At 36.8% G+C, this 24690-nt stretch overlaps 1 protein-coding gene across 1 annotated transcript in view; it reads right to left on the reverse strand.

The window, feature by feature from the left end:
• Positions 1-6228: 6228 nt before the first annotated feature.
• The window catches only part of syt6a (synaptotagmin VIa), a 186766-nt gene continuing 168304 nt past the window's right edge, over positions 6229-24690 (reverse strand). The window contains exons 4-7 of the mRNA XM_038309189.1: positions 17049-17169; positions 15992-16163; positions 12440-12590; positions 6229-7089 (exon numbers count right to left, since the gene is read on the reverse strand). Of these exons, the coding sequence (XP_038165117.1) occupies positions 7018-7089; positions 12440-12590; positions 15992-16163; positions 17049-17169 (516 nt within the window). The 3' untranslated portion in view covers positions 6229-7017. The remainder of the gene's footprint in view (positions 7090-12439; positions 12591-15991; positions 16164-17048; positions 17170-24690) is intronic.

Below are 24690 nucleotides of genomic sequence, written 5' to 3' on the forward strand. Positions count from 1 at the left end.
ACATGGATGCAGCCTGCCAACAGTAAAGATGACGAAGGATTTTGCCATGTTTTTTACACACACACACATATATCAACACATTCTTATTATCAGTTCACATGAAATCGTACGAAAAGTTATGCACAGTATTTCGTACGTTTTTGACGTTTTTTCTCGAAAAACACATCAGTGCGCATGCGCAGCCAGACAGACGAAAAAAGCAGATCCGCGGACGGACGTAAAATTGGGGAAAACAGTGCAATAATTACTTCTTCATGTCTTTAACTAGGTTGCTTGCTGTTTTGTATCTTAGGGTTAGGGTTAATTGTATGTCTTGTCTCGAGGCAAGACGTAAAAATACGACGAAATGCGACGAAAAAAAATTGTGGATCTATCTATATCTTACTAAATAATGTCTATAAAATTAGTACAATCCTTTTGATTCTACCCTATTTTATATTGCCTTTATTGGCATTGAGGGACTAAAATTCCCACTATTTTACTGAATGTAAATGGGATCATTAGTTATTGTTGTAATTGCAATGTTCTTTCATTGTTTTTCGTTACCACAGAGTTAAACAAAAGACCGGTTGCCTGTCTGTGGTTGTCAAGACCCGAACGACTGAGAATTTATACAGGCTTGTTTCTAGTCATTTATTGAAAGATTCCTTCAGGTGAATCTCATTTTCAAAAGGACGTCTTTTCCATATTCTTTATTAATTCTTTATTAAGTTAATACTCCGTAATGAAGTGGCACATTTAAATGTGACAAAAAAAGAGATAAATCTAAAAAAGGGGAAATCCATAAAAAAATTTTTTTAAAAATCATAAAACCGACTGCTGTCAGTTTGCCATTCTAACCTCTGAGGCGAGATAGTCTTCATCAATCCAGGAGGTTCATCAACATAGATAGAATTGTTATTTAAAAATGAATAAACATATCCTATAATTTGTGTAGAGAAGGTGTGCTGGAGCATTTCTTCTCCTATGTCAGGATAAGATCGGGATCCAAGAGGGATGCACAAATGAGTGAAAGGCTAATGGGGAATGTATGGGAATTAACATTCCTATTTTGTTGAAAGTCTTAATGGGAATAATGCTTTTTTTGTAGAAATCTGTTGTTAATTTATTCCAGTATATAACTGGAAAAGGCTGGCTAGCTTTTGAACTGCTTTTTATTTTTTTCAATTTTTTTAATGTATTGTACAGTACAGAATAGGGAGACCAAAAATGTATTAATAGATGACGAGTCTTTGGTCTGTGGATTCTCCTTCGGTTTATTTGCATGATGTTATTCAGCCAGTATCTGCTTGTTAAGCCAGAGGAGATGTTGTTTGTTTGTCTCTAAAACACGCATTACAGAAGCCCCCGTTTTGTTTTTTGTTTTTTTGCATAAGTCTTTTAATCAAAGAAAAGGAAATCATGTCACAGAATACATCACGCTCCATGGGAGAAAACACAACAAGCAATGTTTCTGATGCTTTTTTTTTTCGTTGAGAATTTCAAACAAAACGAGGAAATGAAAACCTGTGGTGAAAATACTGTTTTCTATTTCAGTTTTACTTTATTACACATTGGATCACTGAGTTTAGCAAGAACTCATTTGTCTTCAACAACATTTCTATCATTACAGATACAAAATCTTTAATAAAAAATTTCAAACCTTGGAGCTATTTTAACATTTGGAAAGAATTACAAGATCATATCAACAAACAGTACAATAATAGGCAAAGCTAGAAGGTCTTAAAACAGTCCATAAAATGAGGCAATCGATCTAACAGGTTCCACCATAGATGAAAACACACCACATTGTTGGAGGAATATCACCATCATAAAATACAATTTTTATTTTATATATATATAAAAGGAGCGGAAACAACACAATAAATCACCCACTTGTTTAGATAGTAGAAATCTAATAATGCCATTAGTCTAAAGTGATTTTCAACATTCAAATAATTGAATTACAGCAGAGTATTGATGCTATGGTAGAATACGTCAAGCAGGAACAATGCAGTGACTCATTCTTGCTCTAAAAGGCGCCAATTAAAGAAATGCCACCGTTCTGTTGATGCAGACCTGTCCACCCAACAGCTTCCCCCGCTCTGTCATCTTAGTCTCTCAGTTTAACACAGAAGTGCCAAACGACTCTCTTTGGGTATATTTATCCGTTAAGGAAATGTCTAAAACAGACCTTTCAAGGTCTGCAGAATCCATCTGTTTATGTCTTCATGTCTGGCTTCGATTTTCCCATGACATACTCTGTGGCATGACGTTAGGTTAAATGCATCTGTACAAACTGTACCAAACTGTAATCTGCGATTGTTGTTAAGCAGCTGTCCCGCCAGGTATCATTTCCAGTTTGCAGCTTCTTGTGTTGCGTTCTAAATGTGCTAATGAGGAGCTCCAGATAAAGTACTGCTTCTGGAAGCTCAAACTATAACAACCTAAAATTGGATTAAATGACACCTGAATTAAACATTTCATTAAAAACAAAGATATTTTTGTTTGTTTTTTTTCTTTTAAAGCATTGGTTGAAAACAAGCACAGAACAGAGATGTACTGTAGAATATCCACAATGCCATGATCATTTACAATATAACCATTTTCAGTTTTGAAACATAAAACAGTCATTAACAAATACAAACACAAGAGAAATGTGAATATATCTTACAGCTGTAAAGTTTTAAAAATCCACTGCCTGTCATGTCACTTTGCTAACAAAAGACACCATAGCAATGGTTACTGTATATGCTGAAACTAAAAATGAACATTAGCTGATGTAAGTCGCTGCCCGATGTGAGTCACTTATGAGTAGAAGGTCAGTTACAATCACTCTATTTCCTCTCTCTTCACTTTATAGATTTTGAAAAAGTGTAAAAATTGAAAAAAAATTATAAACAACACATTTTGCTGCTAAATAGACTATTTTAACGGCATCTCTAAAAGTTGCAACTCTAAATGTTGCATACTTTTATAAAAGCCGAGTTATAATTACTAATATTCACTGGTTATTTGTAGAGATGGAAGCCAAGAGGGCATATGATGTTATAAAAATGAGGCACATTTTATTTTAAAATTTTCAAGTTGCTAAAACAGCAACATTGATAGGGGTACATTTATCATACCAGAGCAGATTGCTATTTATAAATAAGAAGGTTAAAAAATCTAAAGTAAATTTTTTATAGCTGATATTCAACATTGTCACATCTCTTTTGAGACGTGATAATGTTGAAGAGGCCTAACGTAAAAATTTGTTTGACACAAACAATCTAGATCCGTTCAATTAAAAATAAAAGCTGTCATGTGTGGACGCACTGTATATACTATATCTATTGTACCTTTTTCTTAATAATCATAATTTACATGATGTAGGTCTATTCAAGAATTGTTGAAGATGCTAATTGTTGAGGAAACCAGTCCTTGCATTTGCTACTTTAAGGCTGGACTATTGTAATATTTCACTATCAGAAAGTCCACAAAATGTAGTAAAAGTCTTACATCTGATCCAGTACTCTGTAGACAAAGTTAAATTAAAGAGAGATTTTATGTTTCAAATTTTAGCTTCCCTTCAGTGGCTTCCTGTTAAATCCAAAAAAAATATTTAAAATGCTCCTTTTTAAAATATAAAGCCTCAAATAACCAAGCTCTATCTTATATCAGAGATCTGATTGTTCCTCCTGTTCCTAATAGAGCTTTCGATCTGTAGATTTATTAGTGGTTCCTAGATATTAGTTTAATTAGTATGTATGTTGGTTTCTCTCTCCTCGGAAACCAACTATCAGATTTAATCTGAGGTCACCATGCTGTCTACTTTAAAGACTAGACTGCATAAAATGTCCTTTTTGATAAAGGTTATAGTTAGAAAGGCTCAGTTTATCTTGAGCTATATCTGTAGTTATGCTGCTATACACTTGAATGCTGGAGGACATAGGGGCCACTTTTCCAAAATCTGCCACATTCTACTTTTATTCTCTAATTTAACATGATTTGTTATTTTAACTTCTAATTTCATGTTCTTGGTGCTTTTTTTCATCCTTGTAGCTTAATCTGGCCTCGCACTCTATCCAGCTGTGTCATCATCCTGGAGGGAGGCATCAGCTGGCCTGCTGCTATCAACAACTTCAATTATAGATGATAGAATTAGCCTTGTTTCTCTCCTAGACATAGCTATGGGCAAAACATTTGACTAAGTCTAACTACTTGTACTCTTCAGACAACTTCAGGAAAATATATTTACCATTTCCAAGATGCTAAATGTTTTAATTGCTACTATCTACAACCTTTGAATGAATGTATGGATGAACTTTTAGAGCAACAATTTAGAAATTCTATAGTTACTCCCTTAATTTAATAGTTTTCATGCAAGTGGGCATATTTCATCAAATGTTTTCCTTTTTCTGTTTATGTCTTCTTAAAATAATAACCAGCTAATATTTACTGCTTGAATAGGTTTATCTGCTCAAGTAGCGTGATGCAATCAGTTCCTAAATAGATATGCTGCTCCTAAAACATCAATTGTAGTTTTAAAATGTTCATGGTATTTATGTCTAGGGCTCATTAAAATACCACGCCCTAGCTGTGTGCCTTTCTTGGAATCCTGAACTTTGAAAACTGAAAATAATGTGCTCATTTTGTGATCTACTGTTGCCTATATTAGCAACAACTAATACCATAAGCAGAAGCTAACATGAAATTTAAATCAAATAGTCAAAAAAGTGACAGTGAAGATCGTTCAATCTCTCTTCTATTCTCTCTTCTATCTCTGAAAAAATGTGTTGATCCTGATGCTAACCGTAAACGGCCTCACAACATTTTATTTAAATATTAGTATAATATTAGTAATAATAGTATTTAAACTAAACAGCTTAAAGTTTTATTTTATTTACAATTAAAATAAATATTTCTGAGATAAACTCTTATGTTACAGCTGATCATTGATTTTTAATTAGAATTTTAAGACGTATCAACAGTATCTTGGCCAACTTATGCTGTTTTGGAACAGTATATTTCTGAAACCTACTTACTCATAACTCGATGAAGCAGGTCGCACTGGAAAAGCCAGAGATGTGTCTTTGGAAAGTCTTTTTTTTTTTTTTTTATCATACTATGCAAGTTTATGGATATTTTCTATTAAGGCAATATGTGCCATTTCAGTTTGATAATGAAAGTGTATATGTGACTCAAATTGGGGATAAACTTACATCAGAAGACAGATTTTAATACCACCAGTAGATAAACATTATTAGAAATAGGAACTGTACAGTGGAAAAACGATGTAGAAATAAGTCAAAATTTCTTAAATTAAGTGTATTTACCCTTAATTTGAGTAGGTAAATGAGAGTTTGCCAATGGAATGAGTGTTTTTGCTCTTAAAATAAGATATTTAGATAATATGCTCTTGAAATGAGACAATTTAATTGTGTTTTCTTATTTTAAGTGTAAATTGTCTTGTTCCATTGGCAAAATGTCTCTTTTACCTCCTCAATCCAAGAAAAAATGCACTTATTTTAAGAAAAAATTATTTATCTAGATTTCGATTTTTTTTCCAGACTACAGTATGTTGCACTGCTAAATATGTAAGGAAGACAGAAGCTCCACTGTGGGATGATTCAAGTTAGTAACAGACTTGTTTGTTGACTAGTTTAAAACGGTTCTCAGTTTCAACTTAATGTGGAAGTCTTACCAAAACCAATAAGTGACATAGCAGGCATAAAAAAAAAATAAATAAAAAAATCCCCCTTATCTAATGAAATCCTTCCACATATTCAGTTTGGAATTGGAACATTTTTAAGCATAAGAACAAAACTTAGAATTTACTACAAATCCCAACACAATGAACCAATTTAACATTTAGTAAATCAATAGACATAAAAAGTTGCATCTGTAAAAAGGGGAATATTGAAACCTTATTCTTTTCTTTTCATCACTGACACTGTCATGAATTCAAAATCTCTTTTTTTGTATTCTATCTTATCATTTATTATTCTATAAGCAAAACCGAATACAAAACACCAGTACATAAATATATTTACATCCGCCAACACCGTTAGCAAAACAAACCTACAGTAACAGGTAAACGAAAAGGCTTCTTTATTGTCTATGTTCTTATTTTGGAAGAAACGGAACACCAAAGTGATAAAGAAGGTAAGAGTGATAAAAGTGTGCTTGAAATATCCCTGCTTAGATATTTGGATCTCTCTTCATTGACAGCTTTACTTGTTTTTACTCACATAAAAAAAAATAAAATAAAAAAAAAAGTAAAACTGATGGGTCTTCATGATGTTGTGAAGTTTTACAAGTTGTAAAACTTAAGAGGAACCAGTTTATTCCATTCTGGTCCTCTCAATGGTGATCTTTTGTTTTTATTTTTTTGTTTTTTAAACCTATACAAAACTTTTAACTACTCGAGTTTATAGCCTAACCCATAAAGATAATCATATATGAACTATCTAACAAAAACATCTAACAAAAAAATATAGATCTAATGTTAATTCAAGAATGCAAAAATAAATGTGAGTGAAGCATAAACTTCTAAAATAGCTTTCTTTTAGATCATCTCCTTTTTTTTCTTCCTTGGCAATATATGAACTCGGCTTCCCGTTGAGAAATATCCACTGCTTTCATGGAGTGATATTCGACAGGGCTTTTTCTCCATCAAAGAGACTCCATGAATCAAAGTTGCAAGTACTTTGTAAGGACATCTAGCTAGATTTACCTCAGCGTGGACAAATCAGCAATCAATGTCTGCAGACATGATCTCTAGCCAATCTCCTAGAAAACAACCCTAGCTTCAGGCCATCGCACCAGCCACATCGAGAAAAGCCTGAGCTTCACACAGCTGACATACAGAAAGTCCTATTTCAGTACTTGGGAGTGCTCTGGGACTAGACTGGAGGAAGTGAGGGGTGTGGGGATGAGAGCGAGTGAGAAGGGAGAGACAGTGGGATTGTGTTTCTCCTCAAGCACACAGACAGGAAGTGAATCAGGAGGAGGGAGGAAACCCCTTCTGGGCTGCTGGGTCACAGGTAGCTCATCTCAGGGACTAGCAGGGGGTCTCGGTGAGGGGCAGGAGCCCTGGCTGTCAAAGCTGGCAGTTCTCGCCTTCCACTGTGGGACAAAAACACAAAGACAGTCATTCATTCAGGATATTCAGCAGTAGTAGATTCTGTAAAAGAGCAGAAGGGAAAAACCGCTAATAATAATTCTTCCAAAACTAAGAACCTTGTGTTTATTGTGATTCCTGAACGATGTCAAATCCCAAAGCCGGTGCATTTTATGTCAAATCAGAAAAAAGTATTTTAACTAACAGGAGGGTGCCACAGTGTCAGCGTTCTTAAAATAAACATTAAATTGTTGATTCTTCTAATATTGAAGTGGTTAAATGGTAAACATGTACTTATATAGCACCTTTAGTCAGGAGAATTGACCAAAGCGCTTTCCACTACAGTCAGTCATTCACCCACACGCATTGTTGGTGCCCTGTGGCTCACTGACAGATGCAAGGATGACACACGGGCTCCACCAGGCCCTCTGATCTCAGTAGGAAATGCAGGTGAGGTGAAGGGACAACATTTGAACTCACAACCCTTTGGCTGCAGGGCAAACTCTTGCATCTGACGCTACTTTCACCCCAATAGTTTGAAAACTTGATTTCTAACACTTATGATACCTTAATTCTGCATTTTAAGAAATACATTTGATCTGTCATCAAAGCTTGTTGGGGTTTGGACTATGTAACATAGAAACAATAAATTAATACTAATAATGATAATAGTTGAACTTTATTGATCTCACATTGGAGAAATTTACCACTGCATTTAACCCATCCTCTTGGGGAGCAGTGGGCTGCTACTGTGTGGTAGCCTCGTGAGACCATCCTGATCTCACGAGCTTTCAAGGTTTCACTCGCAGATCAGTCTGGAGACTCTCCGTTAAAGAAAATTTGGAGCCGTTCGCCAAACGAACGTCCAATCAGCGTTGGCTTTGAGGCGGGTCGAGGTGTGACGCAACGAGAAGCGCGACAGTTCAGTCTAAAGAACATGGTGGCTTCAGCCGATGAAACTAGCGTTAGCGTGGCTATCGAGCAAGTTTTATCGGAATTACAGAGTATTTTTTCACTGAAAGAAGAGCAAAACACTGCTCTGGAGGCTTTTCTCAGAGGAAAATATGTTTTTGCTCTTCTCCCGACTGGTTTCGGCAAGAGTTTGATCTATCAATTGTTCCTCTTCGTCGTCGCTCTGTTAGTACGTTATATGCTTCGTTGATCTGATTGGTTTATTTGGCCCGTCTATCACCAACATAGGCCAATCAGCTAACTAGTATTTTCGCCCCTTCCCAAAATTACTTCTATGGAAGGTTTCTGGCGGAGTCAGGTTAAATGTCTGGTGCCGTGGGAGCAATGTGGGGTTAAGGGTTTTGCTAAGGAACCCAGAGTGCAGGCTGTAGGGATCGAAGAGGGTACTTGCAACCTTCTCAGAGCAAAGACACACTGCTCTTACCACAAGGACCCCCAAATTGATGGTGAGATGGAGCGGGGACCCCCTAATTATATATATTATATGAAATTGTGTTATATCAAACTGGTCCTATAGTGACTCTATTACAGATGGAGTCATGTAACGAAAGTTATTTCTCCCTGGGATTATTAAAGCATTTTTGATTCTGCTTCATCGTTGATGGGACAGGTGTTGTGAATGAAACGGTGTCCAGCTTGAAAGAGCTCCTGTGTGTCGCTGAATGTGTGCATTGATGACTGAAAGACATCTTCTACCTCTATTTATCTGTTTACTGCAGTCTGTTGAATTCGTGTTAATGTGGATATAGAAACATTTCAATTAGTGGAAAAAATTGCAGGGGGGAATATGAAAAAAAAAAAAGTCTAATCAACCAAAACATTTGCGACCCCCATGCAGTACCTCTGTGGACCCTCTAGGGGTCACGGACCCCCATTTGAAGACCTCTGCACTAGGCCAACACTCTCTCTCTAAATACTGTTCTGCAGATTCTATTTGAATAGAATAGAAAATAGAATATAAAATCCCTTTATTTTCCAATGATGGAGAAATTGTGGTGTTACGGCAGCAAAAGATTATTGCAAAAGTGGTCACAAAATCTGGACCCTAGAATAGTGTATAAAACTAACGGAACTCTGATGAAGATTCTCAGTCATCCAGGTCATAATCATTCCGTAAAAGTTTAAAAAGCAATCCAATGGACTTGGTTTCCAAGGTTTGAAACCTTGGATAAAAGGCTCTTCCAAGGTTTTTAAACCTTGGAAACCAAGTCCAGTGGATTGCTTTTTAAACTTTTACGGAAATACTAACAGAATAGTGAATAACTGATTATTATAATTAATTAATCAACTAACATAATAATTTAAGCTTTTCACATATTTGAGAAGCTATGAAAAGGCGTTATGCCATAAATCATGATATTAACTTTGAAGATTGGTGGAAAAAATTGTTTGCTCTCCTTTCAAAATGGCTATCCAAAGCACTCTCCAAATACACCCAGGGACATGAGATGCCCCCCACTGTGCTTGAGATAAAAGGCTCTACTCACAGATCTCCCATTCTATTTGCCCATGAACCAAATTCATAGAGGGTAAAAAGAAAACGTGGTTAAATTGACTTCTTCCCTCGACACCCAATCAAGTTAGATCTCCTACTGGTGATTCCAGACACAGATTTCTGGAAGACAGACTGTCTGTATCATGTTCTCTGAGTCTACTCAGAAGTCCAAGACATAGATCTAGACCCAGCAGACCACAAAGGACACACCTAGCCTCTAGGCTGAGCTATCTGAATGTAGACCCACCCAATACAGGCTAGGCTAAACTCTCCTGAACTTTGGAGACACCTCACATTTGCTAAACAGATATCAAAAGAGGTTATTTATTTGCCTAAACAGTTTGGATTTTCGATGATTTTCTAAATAATTTTTTTTTTCAAGTTTTTACAGCGCTAGTGGCACATTTTTCTGACAGTAGGCTGACAGGAAAGGGGGTATGAGAGCAGTGATGGGAGTAACGGCGTTACTAACGCCACTACCTTTTTTTAGTAACGAGTAATCAAAATGATTACTCTTACTGTAACTATAACGCAGTAACAATTGCCGACACCCCGTTACGGCACGTTACTCAGGTTGCACAATTAACCTTTTTTCATGATAGGACTCATGCACGTGTCATGAGAGAGGGGAGGATGGAGAGTGAGGAGGACTCCAGCGGCAAAACAGCGCTTTCCAGATGGAAATACTGGTGTTACGTGGAGCTGCGTTTCCCCATCAGATACGGTTTCCCCTGCATCTCCGCACAGAAGGCACGATTCACCGCGCAAGCGACAGGAAACGCGCATGCTCGCTAAAGGCGCGTAACAGCCGCCCTGTGCTTGCGCCACTAGGGAACTACGGAGAGCGCTAACAATCATTAGCCTATATGGAGAAAGGGAGAAATCTGGATGGATGGATGGATGGATGGATGGATGGATGGATGGATGGATGGATGGATGGATGGATGGATGGATGGATGGATATAGCTACATGTTGCAGTATCTATAACAACCCAAACAAAGGATTTCAGAATTAGACATCCCCAGTTATTAATTTCATACACTCGCAAAAGTAACGCAATAGTTACTTTTACTACTAACTAGTTACTTTTATTGTGGAGTAACTCAGTTACTAAGTCAATTACTTTTTGGGAGAAGTAACTAGTAACTATAACTAATTACTTTTTCAAAGTAACGTGCCCAACACTGTATGCGAGAGGGGGAAGAGACACACGGCAAAGGACCACATGCCAGATTCAAACCCAGCTCGGCCGCGTCGAGGACTATGGCCTCCGACCATAGGTCGTGCACATTAACCACTGCGCCACCTTCACGCCCTTTTTTCAAAATCATTTTAAGTATCAACTGTTTTGTGAATAAATCTAACAAAAAGATAATAGTGACTGTAGGGATGGGAATCGAAAACCGGTTCCTGTTAAGAACCGGTTCCGTATTTTCCGATTCCATGGCATCGTTTGGCAGCTCACTGAACGATTCTTTTTTCGATTCCCGCAGCACCAGAGCCTAGAGCGCCGGCTCTGGGGAGCACGACTTACGTCACGTTTTTTACGTAAGTTACGTAAGTTACGCAAGTTACGCAAGTTACGCAAGTTGGAAGAACTATTCGAGGAGGAAGACAACGAGCTGCGGTCACTTTGTGAATCAAAGCCCCGTCTTTCCTTAGCCCAGAGGGTAGATCAGGAAATCCAGCTCTATAAAAGCTTGCCCTCCATCCCCTGCAGGGATAGCGCCACACTGTGGTGGTGGAACAAGCAAGATACGCTGCCCTTGCTATCTGACTGGCTGAAAACTACCTCTGTGTGCAGGCTTCCTCCACCCCATCTGAGAGGGTGTTCTCCACGGCTGGAGACACCATAAGCCCTGAAAGATCCTGTATCCTTCCAGAAAAAGCAGATATGCTCATCTTTCTGCAAAATAACTGTTAATTTTCCCTACTACTCTTTTATAATTAGTATTTTTTGTTATTTAAAATAGGTTATTATCCCATCATTTGTTATTAGACATTGTTGGTTATTAAGTTTGTTCTTGTATATTTATTTTTCATTTAAACACAGATGTTACTCCAGTTTCACATTTCCTGTGGACATCTTGATCTTGTTGAGTTTGTAAGATTGTGCAATAGTTAAGTAAACAAAGTTGATGCTGATAATCAAACTGTTTGTTCTCCTTTTTCCCCCAAATTGGAATCGAAAAAAGAATCGATAAAGAATCGAATCATTTCATAGAATCGAAAAGGGAATCGGAATCGTGAAAATCTTTTCAATTCCCAACCCTAAGTGACTGCATGGTACCCAATGCTGACATGTTTTAAACTGATGTTCATAAAGCTAAAATTATCTTTATTTCGCTAAGGGTTTAAAAACTAATGTAACAATGCTGTTTAAGAATTTTCTGATATGCTTATTAAATTTGATTAACAAAATATGATCAACATTTATATTGAGTCTCCTAATTTCTGTTGGCTACTAGCTCTAACCTGACTGAATCTAGCCTAAGAGACTGTCCTTCAATATGGTTTTCTCACTGGAAAAACAATCTAGAAATAAGTAAAAATTTCTTACATTTTCTGCATTTATCCTTAATTCAAGTAGCTAAAGGAGAAAGTTTGCCAATGGGATGCGTATTTTTACTCTTAAAATATGTTAATTAGATAATATGCACTTGAAACAAGACAATGCATTTGTGTTTTCTTATTTTAAGTGCAAATTGTCTTGTTCCATTGGCAAAATGTCTCTTTTACCTTCTTAATCCAAGAACAAATGCACTTATTTTAAGAAAAAATGACTTATCTAGATTTTGATTTTTTCCAGATCTTTTTTCTGTTAAGTAGAGCGCTTTACCCAGACATAGAACATTTCTTCAAGGAGAATCCCTACAATCTTACGCACCTCCTTCTCAGATTTCTTGGACTCCAGGAGGGAATGCCAGTGTGCAATAGGCTTCCGTGGATAAGCCAGCATTTCATTCCAGTGGTCCCTGCCAAGTCCCTCAGCATGGCTTCCAACTCTCATCACACCAATGATCTCATTATGACCCACCCTGTGGAGGCACAAGCATGTGATATAATGAATAAATCTGATTTAACTTGATGCAACATCTCAAACATGCCTTTTTTTTTTATTGCACAAGGGCCCGCTTGTAATCAAAGGAGACAACGCTGATTGCCCATCCCCTTTCAACTGATGTAGCTGGTTTTCTCTGTGGCATTTAAACCGAATCGTTTTGGAGAAATTACACCTGATATGTGCTAATAATTCAATTAACTGAATAAATGTCAATTTTCTATTCTTTGAAAAATTCTATGATTATTAAGACAACCTGATAAGGTCACTTCATGGTGCCAGGGTGTGAATACAACATAAAAGGCTAAGAATGAAATTCTGCAGGTAGGCTATTCACCCCCTTTTTTTCAACTGAGAAACAGGAAAAGAAAAATACCCACAATCTGACCTTTAACATGCATGCTCTCATTCTGTCAGCTGTCTGCACTCCAACCATTCCTTTCATATTTCTTGGACAGAGTCACATTCTATAAACACAAAGCACCATATTACACTGCTTTTGCTCTTAGCTTTTGTCTGAAATATAGCTAACTTTAGCATTTCCTGCACTGAATTGCAAATTTATGGAGTAAATTTTGCTTCCTTGCAATTGCAAGAAAAGAACACATTTTATAAATTAACAATGTGAAAAAAACTGCAATAAAGTAATACAACTAAAACAATTAGGTAACTTAGGTAACGGTTTTGAGAGTAACTTTGTTGTTTTTTTCACATTTTGTCCTTAAAAGATCTTTTTAAAACATTATTTTCTAAATTTCTTGTACTGATTTTAGATTTTAAAATTTTATTTTTCAAAATTTTCTTTCAGACTTAGTTTTAAAAAGTGTATTCTTTTCAAAATTGTTTATTTCTGATCACATTCCCTTCCCTTCTGGGAGGGCTTTCCTCTGGACTTAGGAGCAAAGATGCGTTTTTATTCGTTTGCATCGATGCTAGCAACAATATTTGTATTGAGGTTAAAGAGAGGAGAATGTAATCTCTAAATACAATTTGAAAATTGTATTAATATAAAATATGTCAAACAAAATAAAGTTAAAAAATATAGAAGAAAGAACGATAGGAAAAAATTTAGAAAATAAAATAAAAACAGCAAATTTACACTCAATCTTTTTTGATTACGAATTATTAGGCAACTGTAAAAGTGCGGAAAGCCTGAGTTCCTTTAAATCAAGACTAAAAACACATTTGTTTAGGATTGCCTTCGACTGTTCTAGTTAAACAGTTCAACGAAAACATATTTTCTTTAGTCCAACTGTTTTTAATATTATTTTTTGTTTCTGCATTTTTTATATTTTTTTTATTTTTTATTTTTTCCTACTTGCTTTGATTCTGTTTTATCTTCCTGTATTTTAATCATGTAAAGCACTTTGCATTGTCTTTATACTGAATTGTGCTATACAAATAAATTTGCCTTGCCTTGCCTATTTAAAGACAGAGAAACTATAAACAATGAAATATCCGCTGGGCTGCTGCCATCAACACCTCAGTTATAGATGATACAGTTAGGCTTTTAACATCTAGTCCTGTTTCTCTCCTAGACATAACAATGCGTATGGCGTTTACTGTGACTAACAGTATGTTCTTTCATCACCTTTGCATGAAAACAAACTCAGGGCTTGTCTTCTTAAAGCCAGCACACATTGTACGTTTTCTGGGCGATTTTCCAGTCGTGCGAGAATCTTTCGATCGGGCGGACTTTCAGCCTGATCGTGCGTCGTAAGTCGTATAGTGTACAGGGGGTAATGAGCGGCGATCGGCCTCTCACAACCACCCCCCGATCAGGAATCGTGAGGTCGAGGGAATATCAAACATGTTTGATTTTCTCCCGACCGTCGTGGGCAAATGGCTCGGTGGGCATGCGCAAACAAGGATTCTTCTTTTTATTCAGTGTATTCTCATTATCAGTTCGTATGAAATCGTACGAAAAGTTATGCATAGTATTTCGTACGTTTTTGATGTTTTTTTCGTCGTATTTCGTCATATTTTTACATCTTGCCTCAAGACAAGATATCCTTGCGCATGCGCATCTTACGCACCATTCAATAACATAGAATTTAACATAAAATTAACCCTAACCCTAAGATACAAAACAGCAAGCAACCTAGTGAGAAACTTCAAGAAGTTATTATTGCACTGTTTTTCCCAGTTTTACATCCGTCAGCGGATCTGCTTTTTTCGTCTGTCTGGCTGCGCATGCAGGAGGAAAAAAGTACAAAAACGTACGAAATACTGTGCATAACTTTTCGTACGATTTCATACAAACTGATAATGAGAATATGTTTTATTCTGCCTCTCAGATGTAAACACAGCAGTGTGGCAGGGGTGCAATGAGTGAAATGCAGTTCTTTTTTAAAATAAACAGACCATAGTAGCCAAGTTTGCTCAGCCATGTCTTTGTCCAAATATGTTGTCGCCTTTTCTTTTTAGGGCTTTCAGCACAAAAATGCACAAGGCAGTGCGTTTCACTATAGTGAGCTTAATATTCCCCTTCTACTTGTCTTGCTTCCTGATAAACGCGTCAGAGCAGCTCCATCTCACTGTGGAGCTGAGTCCGACGTGCTTTTTAGTCGTACTGTGAGCAGGTAGATCGCATGAGAGCGTCGGGCCGAACATAAATCGTGAGCTGTGATCTCACACCGTACAGTGTGAGCGGCAGCTGCGTGCGATAACTGAAAAAAATCGCATAGTGTACGCCCGGCTTAACTGTTGACTTAGTTTACCTTTACTTTTTTAAAGCACAAAACTTTTATAGATCAGTGCTTCCGTGTTCTTGTTGTATGTTTGCTTCTCTCTTTGAACCCCAGCCAACCTCAACAAAAGGCTTTTCATATTGAGTCTGGATTTGCCAGAGGTTTCTTCCTGTTAAAAAAGAGATTTTCCTCTCCACTGTCCCTGCATGCATGCTTGTTGCTAGGGATTGCTGAAGAGTCCTTGACACCATTCAAGTGAATACTGTCGCTAGCTACATCATCATTGAGGAGGAGAATGTCCTGCGAGTCAATGACTGGATGCAATCAGGTGGTTGTCCTTAGAAAACAGTTAATCAGACTGACTGAATGAATCGTCTTGAGATGACATGTGTTGGGAGTTGGTGCTATATAAATAAACTTAATTGAATTGAATATGTGACCATGAGTAATTGTAAGTAATACTCTCTTACAAACCTGCTATATTAAACATGTTCAAAATAATTTAATAACAGAATAAAACAACAAAAAATCAAGTTCATATGAATCTTATTGCTCTAAAATGATTAAATTTAACAAGAACGAAAAAGAGTACAGTGACATTTTGGCAACCATGATCTTCTTTGTTTTTTATCGTGTTAATCATCAAGTAAAAATATAATTTATTTATCAAGCTATAGAATAAACATACAAATCGTAGTCCATCACAGAGATGTGCAGGCTGACATGGTCCATACTGTCTGGAGGGATGTCGAAGATGATGGCTTCATTATAGGTGGGATTCAGGGTGTTCTTTTTAATGCTCGTTTTCTTCTTTTTTAAACGCCTGCCGTCACAAATGAGCGATACTTTAACATAGGGATCTAACAAGGGGAAGAGAGGAAGAGAGAAAGGAAAGAAACCATTAATTCAGCATGTTTGTTTATCTTATTTCCACACCAGCAGAGCAGTAACAATCAAGACAAAGCTTGAATGTTTTCCCACGGCAAAGGATCATCCCTTCTGGATTTGATAAACTGGTGCATCAATGTTTTTACTAAACAAAAAAGCAATGCTGGAGGACCTGGTGCCAGTAATGTGCATCAAAGTGACTCACCGCCGTGCGTTAACAAAATGGATGCAAGGCCAAAGATAGCTCCCAAATAGCATCACTAAGAAAGCTTCCTGAATGCTGAATTTGCTCTTCATTTGTGAGTGATAAATCACTGCACAGCATCCATCAAGCCAGGTTTTAGTTATTTATAAGCTGCTCTGGATCCATAAACATGTTGGATATGCTGGGAGGCACAATACAATAGATCTAAGTTTACAATGAACAGACTGCAAAAGCTCTGACAACTCAGGGAATTAAAGTTGTGAGTCACATCAAAACTGTGAAATGTCATTAAATGTGTGAGGAGGAAAAAGGAACCACATTTATTCTGAATAACACTTGAACCCTGGCATTTAAAGCCTAATAAATGTCACATTTCACAAGTGATATCCCAATCGTAGGGGAAGTTTTAATAGAGAAGTGAGATGGCACTCCATTAAAATAAGAGACTGCCTGAAACTATTTCTTGTCAAAGTTTTAATTTTGCAGGTGCAGGATAATAATAAGCTGAAACAATCTGAATTCGCCCACTCAAACTACCGTCCATGGATTCTTTATTCTCTCTGTCATCACTACAAATGGGAATTAAAAGGAAGATAGTTTATTTTGACTCGCTGTCATTGTCAGTGAATCACACAAAGAGAACACGACTTACCCGAGTACCCGGTGATGTCCATAGCCTTGAGGTTCCTGCACTTGATAACAGTAAGTGTGAGTCTGCCTGCAGTGGGCAGGTAGCACAATGAGAACATGATCTCCCCAAGGTCAACGCTTTCCTTTCAGAACACAAACAGAAAAAAAAAAAAACAGCTTTACAGGTGCTGGTCATAAAATTAGAATATCATGAAAAAGTAGATTGATTTCAGTAATTCCATTTAAAAAGTGAAACTTGTATATTATATTCATACATTACATACAAACTCATATATTTCAGATGTTTATTTTGTTTAATTTTGATGATTACAAATGACAACAAATGAAAATCTCAAATTCATCATATCAGAAAATTAGAATATTGTGAAAAGGTTCAAAATTGATGGCCCCTGGTGCCACACTCTAATCAGCTAATTAACTCAAACCACCTGCAAAAGCCTTTAAATGGTCTTTCAGTCTAGTTCTATAGGCTACACAATCATGGGGAAGACTGCTGACTTGACAGTTGTCCAAAAGACGACCATCGACACCTTGCACAAGGAGGGCAAGACACAAAAGGTCATCGCTAAAGAGGCTGGCTGTTCACAGAGCTCAGTGTCCAAGCACATTAATAGAGAGGCGAAGGGAAGGAAAAGATGTGGTCGAAAAAAGTGTACAAGCAAGAGAGATAACCGCACCCTGGAGAGGATTGTGAAACAAAACCCATTCAAAAATGTGGGGGAGATTCACAAAGAGTGGACTGCAGCTGGAGTGAGTGCTTCAAGAACCACCACACACAGACGTATGAAAGACATGGGTTTCTGCTGTCGCATTCCTTGTGTCAAGCCACTCTTGAACCACAGACAGCGTCAGAAGCGTCTTGCCTGGGCTAAAGAGAAACAGGACTGGACTGCTGGTGAGTGGTCCAAAGTCATGTTCTCTGATGAAAGTAAATTTTGCATTTCCTTTGGAAATCAAGGTCCCAGAGTCTGGAGGAAAAGAAGAGAGGCACTTCATCCACGTTGCTTGAAGTCCAGTGTAAAGTTTCCACAGTCAGTGATGGTTTGGGGTGCCATGTCATCTGCTGGTGTTGGTCCATTGTGTTTTCTGAGGTCCAGGGTCAACGCAGCCACATACCAGGAAGTTTTAGAGCACTTCATGCTTCCTGCAGCTGACCAACTTTTTGGAGATGCAGATTTCATTTTCCAACAGGACTTGGCACCTGCACACAGTGCCAAAGCTACCAGTACCTGGTTGAAGGACCATGGTATCCCTGTTCTTAATTGGCCAGCAAACTCTCCTGACCTTAACCCCATAGAAAATCTATGGGGTATTGTGAAGAAGAAGATGCAATACACCAGACCCAACAATTCAGAAGAGCTAAAAGCCACTATTAGAGCAACCTGGGCTATCATAACACCTGAGCAGTGCCACAGACTGATCGACTCCATGCCACGCCGCATTGCTGTAGTAATACAGGCCAAAGGAGGCCCAACTAAATACTGAGTGCTGTACATGCTCATACTTTTCATGTTCATACTTTTCAGTTGGCCAACATTTCTATAAATCCTTTGTTTTTATTGGTCTTCAGTAATATTCTAATTTTATGATATGATGAATTTGAGATTTTCATTTGTTGTCATTTGTAATCATCAAAATTAAACAAAATAAACATCTGAAATATATGAGTTTGTATGTAATGTATGAATATAATATACAAGTTTCACTTTTTAAATGGAATTACTGAAATCAATCTACTTTCATGATATTCTAATTTTATGACCAGCACCTGTACATTCAGCCCAAAGGTTTCAGTTCATAGCAAAGAACATATTTGTGTGTATATTCATTTTAAATACAGGATTTTGAGAGATTTTGGCAAATTTTTAAATCCTAAGTCGGAGTGTATCAACAGTGAAGTATGGTTAGGGAAAAATATTGGACCCATGTTGAATCCTGACATTTAATTCAACTATAACTTAAATGAAATCAATGTTGATTCAGCCTTTATTTACATCTTCATCTATATGGGGGTAAATTTTAGTACCTTTAGTAAAAAAAAAAAAAAAAGAAAATCAAAACCCATTTCTTTTTTCTCTTCTTTTTTTTTAACAGTGTCCTGTCTGGCAATAAGAACAATTATATTGATGCCAAAAAGAGCCCAAAAGATTTTACTTTCACAAGTGTAGCAGTATGGCAATTGCTATATTGCTCCACTTGTTTAATGCATATAAATTGCTTTATTATAATTATGCAGAGAGTTTTACAGTTTATATGGACACTGCAATGCAAATAGTGCAGAAAAACAGAAGAAGAAAAAGAGAAAAGATGAAAGAAAGAGGAGATAGAAAGGAGACAATGACAAAACATTTTCAGTTTGCTTCATCACCTGCAACGAGATGCAAAAAGAACAGCACAACCGAAAGACATGGTACGAGACACACAATAAAATAACACCTTGAAACTATCGCTGAAGTAGTATTATTAAGTCTGACATGTACTCTGTGTTACCTGAAGATATGAATTTGGGGTTACTGTATGGAAGTGAAACCCATTTCTAAATTTCCAAGTTATCCTGTATACTGACTTACAGACAGACAAACAAGCAAACATTACACACAAACACAAATTCGACTAAAAACAAAATATCTTTGAAAGAAGTAATCTACCCTGTAATTTCTCGAGACCACATCTGGTCACGTACACTAACAGGTGTCAACACATAAAAAATGAATATCCAGGTTTTGTCACCCGCTCTGTTCAATGATGTTTAAGGATCTCGAGCAATGTAAAAAAAAAACAACAACCAATGTTTAAATAAAAAAATGATAATAAAGGCCTGTAGTCTGATATCTACGGAAGAGGATTAGGGCCACTGAAAAAAAATGTTTGATTTCTGATTTTTAAATTTTTTTTCAGTTTAACATGGGAAAAAAGTCAGAATTCTGACTTTAATCTCATAATTCTGACTTTAATCTCAGAATGCTGACTGAATTCTGACAATAAAAAAGTCAGAATTCTGAGAAAAAAAGTCAGAATTGTGAGATTAAAGGCAGAATTCTGAAAAAAAAAGTCAGTTAACTTTTTTATTTTTTATTTTCAGTGGCCCTAATCCTGTTCCGTAGATATCAGATGCTGTTCCTCAAAACAGGAAATATTTCTAAAGGAATTGGTAAAGATTAGAGATGCACCAGTTGGGTTTTTGCAGGCCAATATAAATTTAAGGTTTTCTATGAGATCTAAAGGCCACCATATACTTTACAAGAAGCAAGAGGTTTTCTCTAGTTCTGAAGGTGGCAAGAACAAGAAAAAAGTTTGTTTTGACTATTCTTAGTCCAAGAAACACTCAGCTGAAACATACTGCCCCAATAACACTTGCTAATGAAGATGAAGAGCCAAAAGTAGAGGAGCAGACAGAAATAGGAGCTCAGGGTGTGCTCTGGCACTATTTGGAAAAACTATGAACACCGGGAGTGTGTGGTGCTGCAGGGGTGGGACTCTCCCTCTAAAATAAATAACGTGTATTAAATATTTCAAGTGAGCTGAGATGGCATGACTCTCAAATCACCACGGTTGAACTGTGAAACCTCAGTGGTAAGTTAAGATACTTGAGGCATTTCTGCTTTTTCAACTTAAACACATCTATCTAAATCTATCTAAGTCTTTTCCAGAGTACAACACAGTGTGAGAAAAAATGTAATTCCAAAACGTGCCCAGAACCAGCAGACTACTTCAAGGCAGTATAGAGAGAACAATATAACTTAATAAGACGAGGGAGCAAGAAGAAAAATATCAATGTTGTGCCAGTTAGTGCCTAGTTAAAAAAAATGAGCTCAAAGTTCAGTTGACATGGATGAAAATTAACTTTTTCATGTTCATTAATTCAAAACTGATCCATTCTGTTCGCCGTTCACAAAAAATATGAACGTATTCAGTGAACGCGTTCATGCACAACACTGGTTCTCGTGCAGTATGTTGCAGCTTCAGATAAAATGAGCTCAATAAACCAATTATGTAGTTAAGGTGATTTCTTAAAAGGTGCGTAGTCACATTTTTAAAATTTCTAAAAGGTACATAGCAGTAATTCATTGGAATGTCAAACAAAGTTTGAATGAAAGATTACCCGGTCCTGCTGGCTTATTATTTAATATTTTTTTGGTTTTACTCTTTGTTTTTTCATAATATTTTTAGTAAATAAATGATAATAAATGATAATTGTTTTAGTAAATAAATGATAATTTGCATGCGCGCAGGGAATAAACAAGAAGTAGCCCACCTCGGCTAAGCCATTTAACACAAGCAAGGAAAGTATGGAAACACGAAGAAAAGTCCAAAAGCCCTTGTGAAAAAATGTAAAAATAATATTACACTTCATAAGGCAAGGCAACACAAGGCAAGGCAAATTTATTTGTATAGCACAATTCAGTACAAAGACAATGCAAAGTGCTTTACATGATTAAAATATAGGAAAATAAAACAGAATCAAAGCAAGTAAGAAAAAAATGAAATAAAGGGGATAAGGGATAAGACTAAAACAATTGTTGAAATATAATATGTGGTGTTCACTGAAGCAGAAGCTAAAGCTGCCAAGGCATTCAGATGTGTCTGCTAAGTTCATGTATAGGTGAATAAATAAATGTCCCCTTTTATTACTGATACTAGTAATAGCAATGTTATTGTTCGTCTTTACAGTCTAAGTAAAAACAAATAGATAGACAGACTGACTGACAGACAGAGAATTTTATTTCCCCTTGATGTTTTGAAAGATGACGTGGAGGATTCAGAGTTGACGTAGATCGATTTATTCAATTTCTACTGGTTGTTCTTTGGCCATACCGAGCTGTCTCTTTACTTAGACACATTATTGGACGGTTTGCTCTATTTAGTTGTTAACATGTGGCTCTCTGATAGTTCTGTGGTACTACCAGCAGATGGCGACAAGTCTGTTTCTATTATCTCACCTGGAATTCTATTTAGGCTTAAAAACACTGGATGGACGCTTGGTGTATATTGCTTTAATTTTACTATGATTAAATGATTTTTTATCTGTTTGGTAAAGGCTCAGGTATAACGTAATGAGGCACTTTTAACATTAACTATGATCATAATCATAAGGCTCATTAAACTCAACACTTGCTTGTATAACAGAAATGTGAACCTCATCTGTTTGATGCATTGAGTATGTGTTTTTGTACTTGACCGGCGAAATATCGGTCAGTCAACTGTCTGCTACTGTTAATTATCATTATTATTATACTTTTTTTTTTTTAACATTAACTCTCATTAAGGTTATCATGTAGCATGTTAGCTTTCTCATTCAGGATTGTTAGTCTTTCCTTTTGTGTTTATTGGGAAATTATAATCTGAAAATGAGTGAACAATAATTAACGGTAAGTTAGATGTTAACTCAGACGGAATATATTCATCACTTTTTGGCAAATCACTACATTTTGAAAAGGCAGCCCATGTGTTAGAAAATGATCTGATAATTAAAGAATCATTAGTTTAATCAATGATACCTCATTAATGATGAGTGGTTCTGAATTAACTGTGAACCAGACAGAGAAGAGGACAACGCAACATTAGCATCAACCTCTTTATGGTCAATAAATCATTTTTAGTGTTATGTCTCCCAGGCAACTCCTCGGTCTGTATATTTGTGGACTTAAATGGTATTGATAAAATACAATTTTACTCTAAAGGTCGTGTCATATTATCAATCCATGCATCCATCCTAATCCTGGCAGTTTAAGACATTTTACCACCGAGTTAGGCCTTCCAAATAATCCCTACAATGTTTCCATAACTTGTGAAGAAAATACATCATACCAGGGTCATGATCTGTACTGAGGGCTCACCTTAAATGTTCATTTCACTCACTGACTTACCTAACTCTGCCCGGTTTTCTAATTATCACTCATCTCATCCAGCTGTGTCTATTCCTTTACATTCGGTTCAGCCCAAGCTATCGGGGCAAGATCACTGTTTGTTTATGCCTGTTAGTCTGTCTGTTTAGTTTTTTCCATGATTCATATCTTTGTTCCTGGCGGCTAGGGGATTAAGAGTATTTTTGTGTCTGTCTGGTCTCCTGAGCGTGCCCTGGTCCTTCTCCACGGAGCCCTCAGTGTTTTGGCTTGAAACGCAGAGAGTCAGTTTTATTCCCGTAAGCCTGGCTCCAAGGAGGAGTCCAGTTTAAAGTTTCCAGCAGATATTCAGGTACCATGTCATGTCTCTGTTTACTTCAACCACTGAGCCGGCCCGTCTGCACCTGATCCTGCCTGTCTGCATCTTTGCGTGTCTGTATGAGCACGCTTCTAGACCCGTTCTAACTCCGAACCTGCCTAAATGCTCTGAGGATCCCTGGAACCCAGGATCTATCCTTTCCTCGGCGGATCGGAACCCCCGCTTGGACTGCGGATCCCTGGATCTCGTTCCACAGCTCCCCGCTTCTGTTTTGTTTTAATAAACATTTTGAACTTTCCTCCTGATGGTCTCACCTTGAATACTGGGTCCATCTGTCCCGTTTTCTGACAACCAGACACAGATTGCATAACACTTGCATGGATTTGCATGACCTCAATGGCAGAAATGTACAGCGTTTTCAAACTGCAGACTTAATGAGATCTAAACAGCCTCAACTTGATTACATTAGGCATTTTAAAACTATATAAGTTATTTGATGAAAGCAATTTATCCACCATGGTAATAACACTTAAAATAAATGTTTGACTTTTTTCCATAATTTTTTTCTGTTATATGGCTTAAATATGTTAGACTGCAATGACTTAAATGTAAAGCATAACGGGACTGAAATGAAAAATTTGAATTGATGACAAAATATGTACAATTGGAGGAAGCCATTGTTCTTAATCAAAACAAAGAGTTTTCAAGCGTGGTAGCGATAGAAAGTTATTTAAAAAATCCTGATGCTGAAAAACAGTCTAACGTCAAGTTCTTGTGGCTATTAAGCTGAAAATATAAGAGCAATGGTGCCATAGTTTAATGTAACCAATTATCCAGGAAATAGAGGTGGAAATTTGAAGATATTAAACAGTTGGGATTTTAACCTTCTATCGAACATATAAATTGGCCTGCATGTCTAAATATTAACTTTAACTTACTTAAAGTGCTGCACGACTGAGTTAATAGTATTAAGTGGAATGAGTGTCCTGATATCTGCTCCATGTGGGCTCTTAGCCCATCAACACTATTAAGGTCTCTCAGTGTCCTAATCACATAGAATGAGCTTAGGAAGAACTCCAATGATTGGCAAATCCCCAAGCTGCCTGTCTAAGTGCTACAGTCTTAAAGCTACACATACAGCTCCAATCCGATTGCTCTGTTCTGTAAGTATGGGATTCTGCTGGAAGGGTGAGAAGGTTCGCAAATAATGTTAGACGGCAAATATGTCAAGAGCTATAAAAGCATAAACTGACACTTTGTCTGAGAAGAATCATAGGTTGTTTTGGAGGATGTCAGAAACATTTCCACTGTGTGTATATATACATTTTTTTTTTTTTTTGCACCAATTGGGTAGTATATCTAAAGTATTCATCACTCAGAATTCATTTATTTTTCTTAAAGGGGTGCACCATCAGTTGTAAAAATACACTTAATTTTAGGGTTTTTGTTTTAATACAAGTCATGTACGCTAGGTCATCTAA

This window comes from Cyprinodon tularosa, unplaced genomic scaffold (genome assembly GCF_016077235.1).
Source record: "Cyprinodon tularosa strain WSP-4 unplaced genomic scaffold, ASM1607723v1 ctg66, whole genome shotgun sequence".
Classification (NCBI taxonomy): domain Eukaryota; kingdom Metazoa; phylum Chordata; class Actinopteri; order Cyprinodontiformes; family Cyprinodontidae; genus Cyprinodon; species Cyprinodon tularosa.